The sequence below is a fragment of the Euwallacea similis genome, chromosome 11 (genome assembly GCF_039881205.1).
Source record: "Euwallacea similis isolate ESF13 chromosome 11, ESF131.1, whole genome shotgun sequence".
NCBI classification, from domain to species: Eukaryota; Metazoa; Arthropoda; class Insecta; order Coleoptera; family Curculionidae; genus Euwallacea; species Euwallacea similis.
In genome coordinates, this window is record NC_089619.1 from 1,276,629 (window position 1) to 1,292,697 (window position 16,069).

Below are 16,069 nucleotides of genomic sequence, written 5' to 3' on the forward strand. Positions count from 1 at the left end.
CGTTGACACCAATTTATAGAACCTGGTAAAGAAGATATCAAAATTGAAAGAAAAGAAACTGAAACAAGTGTACCCGGTTTATGGTTGATTTATTTTTACTGCTTTTAATCAGTTGTTCGTGATATCATTATAACATAAAAAAAATTAGCAATATTAATTCGCCTCTGTAAACATGAGTCTCCTCTTAATGAGGCTGAAATTAGTTCTCACCATCCGAGATTGCAAATTTCCTTATTCCTACAATATAGCTGACCAAATTCCTCTGATAAAGATATGAAACTCCAAAGCGGCCGTGCCGGAATAATACCTGCTACACGCTCTAATTGGATATCAGTTTACAGAGACTGGCTATAATGAATGCAATTTCAACATATTAGGAGGGGATTGGGTAATACTGTTTGCCTAAGGTTGAATGGCATAGATTGATATACCTACCTAAAGTTTTAGATGATGAGTCCATTGCAAATTAAATTTGGATGTCGAAAGGGTAATGTTAGCTTCTCACTGAACAAAATTAGGCAAATGAATCTAAGTGCACTTAAGTAGTTTGGCTGATTAGGCAATCCCCTAAACGAATTTATATTCAAAGCGGATTCTCCAAGGTAATTCGGTTCGGTGACGGTTGAGTTGTTTCCTCTAAGACTACTTGTCGTTAACCGGTGAGATACAGGACCCTCGTCTTGGGTAGAGAAATTTCGTGACTATAAAATACAAATCATGCTCCATGCAAATGGATTTTTAAGGTACTTGCTAAAATTGTAATATATAATGTATGATCGTCGATATTCATGCATTATTCCTTCTGATATTCGATATTCTTGTATTATTCATGCCTTCGTAACACAATAAATCGGAACGAATAATCCGATAAGCTACATTATATTAAAGAGCTTTAGCGCGTAATCAATCTCCCTGTTCAAATATTATGTTAATAATAATAATAGGTGGACTTTGTCAGTAGTTTCAGAACTATGGCTTGTCTTTTTTATATATAATTAATGGAAATTATTATAATTTCACCAAAGAACGCGCGACAAAAATAAAAGAGAGGCTTCTACAACTGCAGAAGAACTGGAAGAACAACCTCCACAACTTAAATTTCGTCGCTTCGACACACGTTGTCAACTAAAACCACTTTGTTTAACAAGACAAGCCAATATCGCTTCTTCTTTTCGTCAATCACCTTGCTAGAACACTTAAAGTGCAGCTTATAAGTTTGATTGTAATCCTGTTTAGTCATCTAAAGATAAGAATTTGTACCAAGAGCAGAAAGACCAACTTGGTCAATAGCCTTTTTCTGAGGAAATAAAGATCTTTTATACAGAGTGCTTCAGAATAGTATGTCATAAATTTAAGGAGTGATTATATGAGTGATTTTGAGAAAAAACCTAGGTCCGTTTTCGCTTTCTGTCTGAAATACAGGGTCTTAAAGTTTGCTATATTTTTTGTTTTTTTTTTTAATAAGGCCAGACCTGCATTAAATATTTTTATCAAACTTGGTGGGCGTAAGTTAGGTGTAGAAATACATCTTTTAAGAGACAAACAAATTTTTTAATTTAAACAGTGGCGCCCCCAAGGCCATGGCCCTGATTATTTTTGTGAAAAATATGTTACGCCGCTACTTTTTCAAAAAACAAAAATAGTTTTCTTAATTCTAGTTCTTTTTGTTAAAAAAATGGTCTCTTAAATTTTTTTCGTAACATCAAGCGTTTTCAAACAACAAACGGATTAGTTAACATTGTATGTTATAATAACGATCAAATTAATTATAATAATACTTAATTTGTAGCAATTTATAATGACCATTCAAACAAAAAAAAATTAAATAAGTTGCTGAAAATGTCTTCCGTCTGCAATGGCACCTGCCCCAGCCCTTTTTCTCATATCATCGCGCATTCTTTGAAAAATTCCCGGAGTATTTCTAACAGTGTTACAAGAAGCTATTATGCGATTTTTTTTCATGGCTTTGGGGGCGCCACTGTTTAAATTTAAAAATTTCTTTTTCTCTCAAAAGATATGTTTCTACACTTAACTTACCCCCACCAAGTTTGATAAAAATATTAAATGCTGATCCGGACTTATTAAAAAAAAACAAAAAATATAACAAAGTTTAACACCCTGTATTTCAGATAGAAAGCGAAAACGGACCTATGTTCATATAAACTTTTTTTCTCAAAATCACTCATAGAATCACCCCTTAAATTTATGACATAATACATAATGTAGAGTTACTTGTTACCAGTTCGAAACGGTAATTAAGTTGCTCAGGACATAGCAATGTGCCATTTGCACACTGAAAAATTTTAACATTGTTATTTAGTAACATTAATTTAATTTGCTACTTTTGACAATTAAATTTCGAAAATATGTTTAAGAAACTTTGATTAATTTATTCTCACAATAAATAATTAAAATGTACGTAATGTATGTATTTATGTAAGTCACTTCAAAAATACACTGTATCGCAAAACTAACGTATAATTGAAAAAAATTTTAATTCTGCTTTCGAAGATATTTATATTGCGCGCTAGTGGTTTGAAATTATAAATATATCTCATTTAACTTCGTTTAGATGGTATTGTTAATACGTTTTGTGAATTAAAAATTTTTATTCTCAAAGAAAATAGCTCAAAATATCCAAAAGAAGAGAAATCTTTCCCTGGAAGAATGTGCAGCTGCTGTGGCTTTTGCGGAAGTAGCCACAAGTTCAAATCGCACTATAATTTGGTGTGGCACAATCTGCGGTCTCTAGAGCACTCGCGCGGTTCCGGGACACTGGTAGTAATCGAAGAAGACCTGGACAAGGATAGACAAGGGTTGACAACGAATAACCAAGATCGATTTTTGCGGCTGAAAGCTTTAGGAAATTAAATCATTACAAACACTGCGCTGTAGAAGGAAATTTCCCGTTGATATGATTTTCGTATCAGTCAAGATACAGTGAGAAGAAGGTATTCAGAAAGGAATATTATTCCCTATAGGGCTGCAAACGGCCCCCTATTGACAGTAAAACATCGAGGATAGCGTTCTCAATTTGCCCGAAAGCATCAAGATTGGAGAAATCGTTAATGGGGCAATGTTCTCTTTGTAGGTGAGTCTCGATTTTGCCTTTTTAATGAAGATCGTCGTAGGAGAGTGTATCGACATCCGAAAGAGCCATACGCCCAGTGCAACATTATCAGCACTGTGAGCTATGGAAGTGAAACTGTTATGATATGAGAAGGCATTAGTTTGGAAGATCGCACGAAGTTAGTTGTGCTTCATAACAGTAGAGAGCCCATACATAAGAAATATTTTAGAACCCTATGTAATACCATATGCCCCATTTGTCGATGAGGATTTTTTTTTATGCACAATAATGCACGTCCGTAGCACAAGTAGTACCAAATTACCTTCAAGATGTGAGAATTCAAACGTTGCCTTGGCCAGCAAGAAGTCGTGATCTGAACACCATCGAACATTAATGGGACAACATGAGTCGACAAGTTAGAGTTGCAAATTGCTTGTAAGTTTCCCCTGGAGACATAAATAAGCGGTCATTGAGAATCACGGGAATAAGGCCATCAAGTTAATTATTAAGTTGCCATTAGACACTTAATTCCAAGTACGTTACGGAAATGTGAAGCAGTAATCAGAGCAAGAGAAGGTAATTCATGCTATTAAATATTCATTTATTTGTACAAATTAAGAAATAAAAATTATGTAATTTTCTGGTACCCCGTGTATTCGTTTAACTATACCCCCTTATTGATCCGGTTAAATTAAATTTATGAAAAATCATGATCATATTTCGTTAGTAAACGTAAAATCTTTACTTTAAAATCGTAAAAACGAAAGTGCGTAAAAATGCTAAATATGCCTTAATTTGGCGGTGCGGTCTATGAAAACTCAAGTTGTTGCAGTAATCATAGTTTACCTCTAGTGGACTACTTTACGACGCAACGCACAGTTTTGTGCCTAACCTGAAGTAACCTGAAACCTGAATTTCCTTTTAAAACTTATTAGCTTTTTGAGTGCATTACCAAGACGATCGATCTTGCAGTTCAATATGAAACAGCAATTTCCAATTAAACCTGTCATGGCACTCAGGTTTGACTTTCGTTCTTAACTAGACGTAAGCAACGGACAATTATATTAAGATTCTGAAGAATAACAGTTATGTATAAATGGAAAAGGAGGAATAAAGATGTACGATGGGAAGAAATTTTTAAGAAACTGAAAACAATAATCACTTTCTTGTTCTGTCGCGGAGCTATTTATTTCCCATAAAGGGAACCCAATACTACAGCATATCTCGAAACCGCACATTACATAATACATATTTGCCCGTTCCCAAACATATGGATATAGGGGTTTACATAATGTTAATTGCACTCAGCCAAAGTAATTAGCAAATGCTTTGCATATGTATTTGTAACATCACTTCCATCGCCATGCCCTATATCTCCATAAAATATTCGGTGCGATGTGGCAAACGCAGATCCGTAATTGGACTTTAGCGAGATAATTAAAAGGCGAAAAACAAAGGGAAAAAAACCGTATTCGTATTAAAACAACCATCTGTTTGTTAGCTCGCCAACACCATCCTGTCGGAAATCTAATATATCCGCAAAAATTTTCCAGCTGGATCTGAATCTCATTGACTAAATTATTGAAATTTTCTTTATTACTGTTGACGGGGGTAACGAGGGATGTCTTTTGTTTTGAACCAAATTTCATGGAATATTTGCTTGACTTTGTTCTATTTTGAACTGAAAAAACTTATTTATAACCAACCTTCAGTCACAGCAGCAATCTACTCGTAGAAGAACGCTGCAGGACAAAAGAACGCCGGTCGGTTTTCCCATAACAAATGGTCGAAATTGACGTGTATCCACAAAAGAATTGTTTTCCTATCCTGGAAGAAACGGCATTCCTGTCTGGAAAGCAGCTTGTTTGCCATTTAGATGAACATTTGTTTCCGCTGCCACTCTTAAAATTTATGGTGGCTCTAAGTTGGCACTAGAGGAAATATTACCTTTCAACTGCAAGGGAATGTCAGCTATGTATCGCTGGATTTATGGGTTTTTGAAATTAGGCGATTAATATTTATTATGCGATATTTCATTGGGTTTTACAAAGAGATTCGTAAGATGAGGCACTGTTTCTCTGTTGATGCAATTCTATCAATTCCAGTCAGGCCGACTCTTTTTTTTCATTTACTATCTCTTAATATTTATTTAATATCTCACAGAAGAACGCAAAGTAAAGCTGGAGCTTTCAATTTTAAAATTGTTTTTTGCACTGACAAAGCATTAGAGTTTATTGAGATCAAAAAGTAACAATTTCCTTATAGAGTCTCTGGAAAACTCAATTAAGGAGAGCGACATTTTTGAAATCCTAAAGAAATTCTGAGCATATTTCATGTCGGATGATTTGCCCTGACAGTCAAACCCCGTATTATTTAACGTGTTGCAACACCCCATCCTACAGTTCAGATACAAAACTCCTTGCCAAGTTTAACCTTATCCGGATAACTCGTTCATCACGATCGCTTTTATTTATTTCACCTTACTCAATATCGAGCCTTAAAATTCTAACAACCACCTCATGTTCATGAGGTAATTTGCATTTTATCTGTGTAAATCCCTCCTACACTCATGTCATATTATTTAAATTAATGTATTACGATTAGCATGTTGACGCTCAAACAGCCGTGTTTGCTGTCGATAAGGTGTAGGCACTTTGAGACCCTGGCATAACACATTATCTCAAACCAATGTTTAGGCAACTGTAAAAGCGATAAAGCACGGCTAGGAAGAAATAAACTCATACTCATTAAAATTTCTGTCAATGAAACATTTTAATGAGCGATGTAGGGAAGGAATTTCATAACAATTGAAAACCCTTTGGGGCAAAAGCTGGTATTCCGCAAAACATGTTTGCAATGCGCAAATTTACTGCTGCTGTAGCTTTTCTGCACATATTTAAGTGCATCTCTTCTGTAGCAGCAACAACGTTATCCAAACATACCAAAGTGTATCGCCATGCAAACACGAAAAGATAGAAAGTAGTTGGTTTTAGCTCTCAGCTAAGTAAATACTCGTATTTTGTCAGTGATATAGTGGATTTATTATCCTTTTATCCTTCTTCTTCTCTGGCACATGTTCGCTTATAATTCTGCAGGTAGAAGCGTGAAAAATGATTCCACTCTTGCACCCCATGCTGCAAGCATTAACTGTAACCTTCTGCAAGAGAGTGTTACATCGATACTAATTACACTTTGGAACTTTGTAACGTGCTTTAAAGTTTCAACTGCTTTACTGAGCTCATCAGGAAGTTTATTGTATGTAGTAAATGATATTATAAATTTCAATGCTTTTATACTAAATAGAACAAAACCCGGAAGCTGTTTAAAACTGCAAGAGCTAGAAGTTAATTAGGCGACTTCTCAACATTGTATCTAAAGCTTTTCGCATTTTTCTTATGTGTGATATAGCAAAAAAATACATCCAACTGAAATTTGGGCAGTATATTACCAGTCTGGCAGCAAAATGCCACTCCATTCGCCTATATCTTTTAGTTAACAGTCGCGATTTTTCACTCGCCATATTGCATAAAACATGACTGAGAACTCCGATAAATTACACGGTTAAAATAAATTTTTAAGATTACTCAACCGTTCTGGAATGATGCCATTACGGCATTACTGGTTCAAGAACTTCCACTTTCGTCCTCGAAAATTGGATTAAAAACTTAAAAAAAAGAAAGTCGTTTAAGCGAGATCTTCTGAGTATTCATAACCAGTAAGAACGAACTCTAATTTGAATATAGTATATCCCCAAGTGAGGCGAAATAATATTACTTTCCTACTTTCAATGCCGGATAAAGTTGTCAGAGTTGGAAAGTTTCTCGATTTCGAAGTATAACCTATTTAAGTTTAGTTAGTGAAAGATTTATTAGATTGTGTTCTCCTGAAGTCTGACCCTGAATATAAATTAACACGTTATTTTCATCATGCTAATTATAATTTTCGTATAATATCTACTATTAGATGAAACCTTTAATAAAATCATCGTGATTGTGTACTATTTGGTGCACTTTGCCCTGCAAATAAAATTATGCCACTAGACAGATAGAAAAGTCAAGACGAATTGACTTATAATACTTCTAGTAAAAAACTTACCTCAGCATAGTATCAGATGGTCTTGATTTGAAAGCTTTGGGAGGTTTGGACTCGATATTGTTGAGCCCATATTAATCTGATATGTCTGTCACTCACTCTCGTTTTCGAATATTGTATTGCCTTCTTCTATAGATGGTAATGTTACCCCTTACCTCCCTGCGTAGAAAGTATACATATATGCTTTCATCCACAGGAGTCTGTAAATACGATTTCTACAGTTGGTGACCTGATTGCTTTCAAAGTTACTTTAATCCAAGCATCACTGATCTATCATGAAATCATGTCAATAGAAAGTGTTTAATTAACAATTTACCTCCCGCCTAATTTCTGTATTTTTGATAATAAAAAAAAAGTTCAAACGGAGATCCCTTTTCATTTAAGGAGTAGAACTTAAAAATGGCCTCGCTATCCTCCCTGCATGATCTGTCCTCCGCACATGATATAAACTTCCTTATTTTGAATTGAACCCCCCTATTTTTTGGCATTTTTTGATTTCTTGTTAAATTTTAAAGCAACGTTAAGTAAGATGTCTTATCTTTAAAATTTGTCGTTGTCAAATTATTCTAGAAGATTTGAAAATTTTGACAGCCGCAAAGTTCCATGGGAGTCGGCGTTATTCCCTAACTGCTGAGAATTTTGAAATAGACTTTTTAAAGCTAAGAGAGGACCTAATAAACTACGTTTTGACATATTTAAATTTGAGAAAGTCTTCCACAACCCTCGAAATATGCTTCCGAATTTGCATGATTTCAAATATCAATAACTTGTTTATTTGAAATGGAATATTCCAATTTTCTCGACGGTATCGTGTTTAGAATTCTAAACTATAGACATAGAACGCTCGGGAAATCTTTAGCGATACGTCCTAATATTTCCTCTTAGTCGCTTATCAAATTGAAACTACATTTGAAACATATCCTGTTTCTCTCTTTAGGAATAAACGATATTGGAAGGCATTTTGACAAATACAAACATGAAATTGTACGAAAAATATGTTATAAAAGTTTTCGGAGCGCCGTCGCCTTTCCTTTTTTTATCAAATGTCAAAATTTGGTAACGTCATTCATGACGTCATTAACAACATTTAAACTTAACCTACAAAAGGGAGTCATATTCGAAAACTTAGAAACGGCTGGATTTAGGGATAAGGTTATGTTAATAAAAGTTCTAGCTTTTTGAATTCTGAACACGATACCGTCGAGAAAATCGAGATATTCCACTTAAAATAAATAAATTATTGACATTTAAAATCATGCAAATTCAGAGGCGTATTTCAAGGGTTGCGAAAGACCTTTTTTCAATTTGAAATACGTCAAAATATATCCTACTAGTTCCTCTCTTAGCCCTAAATTGCCGATTCCGAAGTTAGCACCAATTAGAGAACAACACTGATTTTTGTGGGACCTTGCAGCTGTCAAAATTTAAAAATTTTCCAGAATAACTCGAAAACGGTAAATTTTAAAGATAAGACACCTTACATGAACTGGCCGTGAAATTTTACGAAAAAATCGAAAAATCCCTAAAAATTGAGGGTTTTATTTAAAATAAAGAAGTTTATGTCACGTATGGGGGAACGGATCATGCACAGGGGGCAACGAGGTCATTTTTATGTTCTATTTTAAAAATGAAAGGGAGCCTCCTTTGAGCCTTTTTTCTAATGTCAAAAATAAAGAAATTACATGCGGGATAAATTGTTAATAAGACGCTTTGTAGATTTCAGTCGACCTAAATATTCCATCTAGCTAAGCTCTGATTCTATAAGAAGAAGTGAGAGTGACAATGAAATTTTTTGTCAAACGAAATTTCCTAGTAGATTTTTACCACCAATCAATGCCACCATTTTCACTCTCACATGTTCCTATAGATCACAGCTTGTAATTCTCCCTGCACCAACTGATGGATATACCAACTTGATAAATTGATTCTTTACTGACCATTTAGCGTATCTACCGCCATTTCCTGGATGAGCTAGGAATTTCCTCGGTGAGGAACTATGCATTAAAATTGTCGTTGGCCCAGCGGCAAGTTGCCGGAGACCGACCGTGCATACAGTCGTTAGTGTTTCCCCATGGCTATGTAAGTCATCATTAAACCAGTGTGTTTAAATAAAGGTCGAGGGCGATTGTTAAATAATTTAGAGTTGAGCGAACATTCGTCGGTTCCTAATTAACCGTGAGCTAACCATTCAAAACGGCCCTCAGGCACTACAGGAATTAGAAGTTTATGAACCTCTGGCGCATGTAAAAAACGCCAGAAAGAAAAAAGTTGTTATATCTCCAAGGATATGATAGACAGTGACCAAAGCTATTTAAAGTACCACTTAAGAGGTGATGCGGATTAAATGAGCACCCAGACGATGATGATCGTCACATTCTCATAGTCAAACACGACGGCTGGTACATAAGAGGAATTGAATTAACCTGATAATCCCCCCTCGCAGTACACCACACAAGAAAGGTGCAGTGCCGGCGCAGTTGAGACTACTGTGGTTCAGTAAAGTCGTAGCGTCTCAGTGTGTTTATGAGAAGACCATCAGAATCGAAAAAGGTAGCTGCTTTTAATGACGTACCGTTAGGAAAACTAACTTGGTTGAGCCCAAGATATCAGGAAGAGCTTTCAACAACTTGCCTGTTTCTTTCCAGTTACGATAAGCATAACAGCTCTTTGAAAGATCAGAAAGCAGTTTTTTTCGGCCATTGCATTCCGCTACGATTACGATTTCGGTAAAGGAAAGCTTGACCATGGATATCGACAAAGTAAAAGTAAACGCTTGCACTGTAGCCGTAGCATAAAACTTAATCTCTTCCACTCTCCTTTCGGTGTGTGAAGAGAAGTAAGAGAAGTACTGTGTAAATTCGAGAGCTGTAATGGATTATGTCATCTAAAATGCTATCATTGGTTTAATGGAGTTTGCAGAGGTAGTAGCCTGTTGTTGGTCGGATATTTAGGGTAAAGAAGGTTATCATCATAAAATATGCTTTTATTACGCCTGCATAATAATCGGTGTTTTATGTACCACACTGCACTGCGCATAAAATGGTTTTTATGATGCCTGTATGGTTACTAGGGGAATAACATTAGAAACTTTAATACCGCATGTCTAAATAATTCATAACCTTTTTTCTTGCGTAAAAACAGTAAAAAAATGTATTTTGTCATTTACTAATTAATGGAGCCGTGTAAGTCATCAGTGGTTCAATTCGAATATTGAAGTGCGCTTTTGTTAAACCTAATATCAAGATGCTCTGAAACAATGAAACAGCATAAAGCCGCACGATCCTTTCATTCGTACAGATTTGGAAATAATCGTTTTTATATATTCAGGATTATGAATAATTTTCTGTTTATTCAAGGGTACATTATCCCACGTGAAAATATATGCAGATCCAGGGATGGCAGCGCAACAATGCAAAACGGATTTTCAGGTTTGTTTTAAAAATATGTTTTATAGTGCAGGTGATGACGTGAGGAAATTTGAAACAAAATTGTCGTTTATCTCTATTAAATCCAAAATTATTTGCTAAATTTACAGTTTATCTATTCGTTTATGAGTTGATTTATGGATTTGGCACAATGGAGTATTGTTTGATTGTTGTGGATTCGGTCGGCATGCAATTTTTATGGATTTTACCTCTGATAATCATCGCGATATTGATAATCAGTATTTTCATGTTAACTGATGGTGATGGAATGTAGGTGAAACCATTGCTGTGTCAGGATTTGGGACCTTCATTAAGTATTGATATAATGGTTTGAAATTCCAATCACTGAAATGAATGCGCAGTATATTTCATTTATTATTATTTTATTTATCTATTTTTAAGTTTCTGACATTATTTTCATTTCGTTTTTATTAGAGTTTGATGGATTTGCAAGGAGATGACATAGATGATAATAATTTAGATATAAAAGTGAGTAATTGCAACATCTATGTACTAACACTCCTAGTCTTAAATTATTAATGAAACCATTAACAACTGTTACTTCCTTAATAATTTTCTTTTTCCTTCTTCTTTATATATTAATTAATTTCGTTTCAGTTAGTTTGGTATTTTATTTTTTGTTGATTTTTCAAGGAATCCGACGAAGACAACGAAATTAGCCAGGATATAAATTATCTTGTAAGTGTTGTCATTGACCCTACTTGCCCTTAATTTGGAATTAATCCAACTAACCTAATGAAAATTAAAACCTAAACATGTGTTTATTTATCATACCGTCCCCTCTTTTGTTACAATTAATGGCATGACCACAAAGCAGATTTATTTGAAAATTTTATGAATGTAATATACAGAAAAAAAATTATAACAAACATTTATAAATCTGCACCCACTGATATATAAATGCTGACTATTTGTCTGAAATATTTTCCGGCAGAGTCATTTCAAATAATGGAGACATACGTTGGCTGGGCGACCGGTTAGATTATTGTTTATGGAGAAGTATGAAGGACCTCATTTATAAATCTGTACCCACTGATTTTAATGAACTACGAAGAAAGATCATCAAAGCGATAAAGACTGAAATAAGAAGAAGAGATGTTTTGAGATCAATGCAGAATTTAAGAAGCCGCAAGAGATTTCGTTTGATTTCGAAATTTCTTAGCTATCATCTTGAGTTATTGTGTAAAATAACAAAGGATGGAGAAAGAATTAAGATTCCGTGGTCTATCGCCCTGTTAAAAGAAAGTAAATATAATAATTTACGTCATGAATGCAATCTGTTTTATCTCCACGAAAATTTCATTAATATCGCACCTCACTAACCTCTTTAACGAACTTTCTTTAAGTCAATAAGCCAAAAAGCCCGAGGCACCTACGAAGGAATTTTTGGGGTAATTTTTACAACCCACCCCTAAAAATAGAGCGCTTGGTGTATTTTGTGGTTTTATGGGCTATGGAATTAAATCTATATGAACCCCGGGGCAGTAAGAGATTTCCAATAAATCTGCTTTCGCAAGACATGAATTTTATGGCTCTTGTACTTGCGCTACTCAAGCCCGCAAAGTCTTGATCAAATACTTTTTTATTTTGGGCTGCGAAGTGAAGGTAAATCGAAGACTTTTCTGCGCCTAAATTCTATCTCCCGCCTCCCCATTACTTTTTAACATTTTAAAAATTTTTTTATAGTTCAAAAGCACCATTATATAGGATAAAAGATACTATTTTTTCATATTCGTTTATTTCTCTAAATATTGTTGACGTCACCGTCGGGGCAAAATGGAGGATTTTTTTAAATTGAAACATAAATCAAGTGACACCTCAAATTAAACGAGATTCAAAACTACATTTAATGGTGTATTATAATTTAAAATCGATCCATTCATTTTTGAAAAAAAGTGCTATAAGTAGAAAAAATAAATATCAAAAATGCTATGTAAATTCAATTTTATAATACATAAACAATAACAAAACTTGCCTGTTAATAGGAAAAATAATAATAAGGTAATTAACATAATTTATAATAATAACAATATAAAAAAGCAAAAAAACTTTAGTTGAACAATTTTCCGACAGCGTGATTGTTTCAACTAGTTTTAGTAAAAATAAACACAGCCTCAACTTTTTGTTTTAACGCGTGCATAACTAACAAATTATTAGCACTTTTGGACACTACCTAGCAATTTATAAAAATAACCAGAGGCCGTTTGTTAGCTCAAAATCGAAAACAAATTTTATTATTATTATAAATTATGTTAATTATCTTATTATTTTTGAATTCCTATTAATAAACAAATTATTTCAATTAGTTATGTACCATAAAATTAAATTTGTAGTGCATCTTTTACAAACATTTTTTTCTATTTATAGCCCTCTTTCTCAAAAACTAATGAATCGATTTTAAATCGCATTACACCATTAAATGTAGTTTTTAAACACATTTAATCTGAGATGTCACTTGACTCATGTTTCAATTTTAGAAAATCCGCCATTTTGCCCTAGCAATGACGACAACATCATTTAGAGAAGTAAACAAACATCAAAAGATCGTATTTTTTGTCCTACTTATGCTGCTTTTGAATAAAAAAAAAAATTAGTTAACAGGAAGGGGAGGACAATTTAGAAACGCACAGTATAAACAGAAAATTGGCTATATAAGTTTAAAAGGTTATAACGATTGACTCAATTTAATTCTTAATTAAATAAATTCACTGCACGATTCCAAAGCAAATTAGACCAACGGAGTTTTCACAGCCAAAGTTGTCTAACAAACTTTACAGAATTACCTATTTAACCCGATACGGTGCTCGACTAACTCCATTAAACCAAAAATCCGGCAAATCGCACCACGGAAGTCTAATTTCCGGGCGCATTTAATATTTATTTGTACTTTTGCAGGTGGAGAGGACAGATTACCCCCCGTTCCGCAGGGAGGACGTCGACGGTTTGGGGACGTTTCCGCCCCCGCCGCCGCCTCCAGACGGTAAAGCTTGTCCTTGTGGCGGCCTCGAGGATTGCTGTAATTTCCTTTTTAATGATTTACATGCAGCGGGAAAATATAAAGGAGAGAAAGGAGATCGTGGGACCAAAGTAAGTTGTAGTTAGGATATCAAAGTTGGTACTAACCTGAATTAACCCACCTCTCTGAGGAAAATTCTGTAACTGTTCATCTTGTCATTCGGCCCGTGAATGCGTTATTCATGCAGCTTATTCTCTTTTATAAATTTTTAGTAAATAGTCGCTGGTGAATTCTAAGTGAGCGATCGCCTAAACAAATCTGTAGACTCCTAAATTTGAATCCTAGCGAAACATCAATAGTAATTTCATTATTGAACTTTGCGTGTACCACATACTCACGCTTTTGGTAAATTAGCATTATTAAGAGCTTTTATGTTAACCTTGATTTAATATTACGGCTTTACCGAGCATTAATTTCCATAATTTCTCTGGATTACTGGCAGACTAATTGCTTCGTGGCCTTTTTCGGTTGTATGCTACAGGATAATTAAATTTGCCGGTTGGGAAATTTCATAACTTACTTACGATGTTCCTCTACGGCTATATTTATTCGTAGAAAACTTCTTTGGAAAGAAAAGAACTGATAATCTCCCGAAGCAGTTTTCTTTATGAAGTTATGCAAATACATTTTTCTTCCGGCGAAACTAATTCTAGAGAATTCTTTAATTATTTCGGAAAGAAACCACAACCTCTAGATTTTCTAAAATACGAATAAATCCTCCCCTGTTACTGCGGAACATCAGTGATCTGATATACTAAAAATAAAATAGTGTATGGAAGATATGGACTGATATCAATAAGCAGTTCATTATCATACAAAACTAGGGCCAATTGGATCCTCTACGTATATCCCAAGTCGCAACACATAACGAGTTTACAAGAGCCATATCCGATCCATCAAGTCCATAAACTGCCGAAATTATCCCTTAAACTAGTTCTATCGTCAAACGTGGCAGAGTAATCTGCAATTGGAATCATTTTCTGCAATGGGATTTGCACAATGTTTGAGTGCTGGGACGTGCCCCGATTGGATTATCCCTGTATCGGATGCAGTAAGGGCGCAGACCTTTAATTTGTCCCTTTTTGTATCGTTGCACCTCAATTTGCATCCATCGAGCTTTGACTGCTCGTCGCCACATAAAAGTTTGCCCTGAATTTGGAGTCAAAACCCAAATTGAATAGCTCATGTGACCGGTCATTTTATGAGAGATTCATACGCAAGCTTTGTGGGAAGTCCATTAATCACATATGATTTATAAGAGACTTATTGAGCAACAAAGACTTGCTCAATATGGACTTAATTAAAATCTCACTTTTGAACTTTTACGATGATGGACGAAACACAGTAGAAACCCATAATGGAGGAAGGTGCTAAGTGCTAAAAATATAATACCAATTTGTTCAAGAAATACCCCTTCAAGGGCTTTTTGAAGAAGAAAGCAATAAAAAAAAAAATATATTAATATCAAAGAGAAAACTTTTTTTAATGAAAATTATATTATTTCTTCTCGTTTCCGAGATTCTCTTTCCTTCTCCTTTTTCTCTTGTCTCTCCGGCCACGGCTATTAAAACATTCATTAGACAATAATAAACATATAGTATAATAACTCAATAAAAAGGAATAATTGTTTTAAAAACTCGTACTACGTGCAAGTCGCTAGCCAAGAATGGAGTTTGAACCAGAACGCTCGCGTTCTGGTTCAACCGTTTAGTTTAAACGTCAAATTCTCAGCTCCAGCCACTTAAACCGCATAAAGTGCACTTTTCTCGATGTAACTAAAATTTCCACTAGTTTGCTACTGCGCTAAGTACTCTTTTTCAGACGCATTGGCTTTTAGCTATTCAGCGCTTTGTTCGTGATTGAAAAAACGTGGCCTAAAGGGGGAAAATGGCGACGAAACATTTAAAAGCCGCTTTCTCAGCAGTAACGGGGAATATTAATAATTTCTTGGGAAGAATTTATTATTTGCAATACGTTGTTCCTGTTTATTTTGATGGGAAGACAAAGGCCTGCGGTTGTTTTTGTTTATGAGAAAGGAGCCGGGTCTTTCGTTGCCATATTTCATTTTAATGCGTTCAGAGGCAGAGTGCCTTCATAATGAATTCATCGGGAATGTGGAAGGGATTAAGATTTGAATAGGGGGAGTGATGCATGGTGTAATGACGTTAATGATATGTTCTGTGTGTATCTTTTCTTCGCCTTCTCGTGTTTCACAGAACTAAGCCTAGATGGGTTGAAATTAAATGCTAAGGGTTCACGTGTATGTACGCATATTCAATAACAAGATCTTCAAACGCGTTCAAAAACATGCGGTTGTTTATTCCTACGTAATTTCTACATAAAATAATACAGTCAAATTAATAAATACAAAAAATTCAATTAATATTCTAAAACATAACGAAAAAAATGTAGGAAGACCAAATGCTCTATATATCAGGTGTCCAT

The 16,069-nt window shown here is 34.7% G+C and overlaps 1 protein-coding gene across 9 annotated transcripts in view; it reads left to right on the top strand.

Annotated features, from left to right (window-relative positions):
* Mp (Multiplexin) overlaps nt 1-16,069 on the top strand; it is a 209,594-nt gene that overhangs the window by 133,524 nt on the left and 60,001 nt on the right. For 4 of the 9 annotated variants that reach the window (XM_066394763.1, XM_066394766.1, XM_066394767.1 and 1 more), the window contains exons 5-8: nt 10,519-10,590; nt 11,023-11,076; nt 11,242-11,286; nt 13,504-13,695. In XM_066394763.1, coding sequence (XP_066250860.1) covers nt 10,519-10,590; nt 11,023-11,076; nt 11,242-11,286; nt 13,504-13,695 — 363 coding nt within the window. The remainder of the gene's footprint in view (nt 1-10,518; nt 10,591-11,022; nt 11,077-11,241; nt 11,287-13,503; nt 13,696-16,069) is intronic. The other 5 variants (XM_066394764.1, XM_066394769.1, XM_066394768.1 and 2 more) reach the window with 5 other exon arrangements.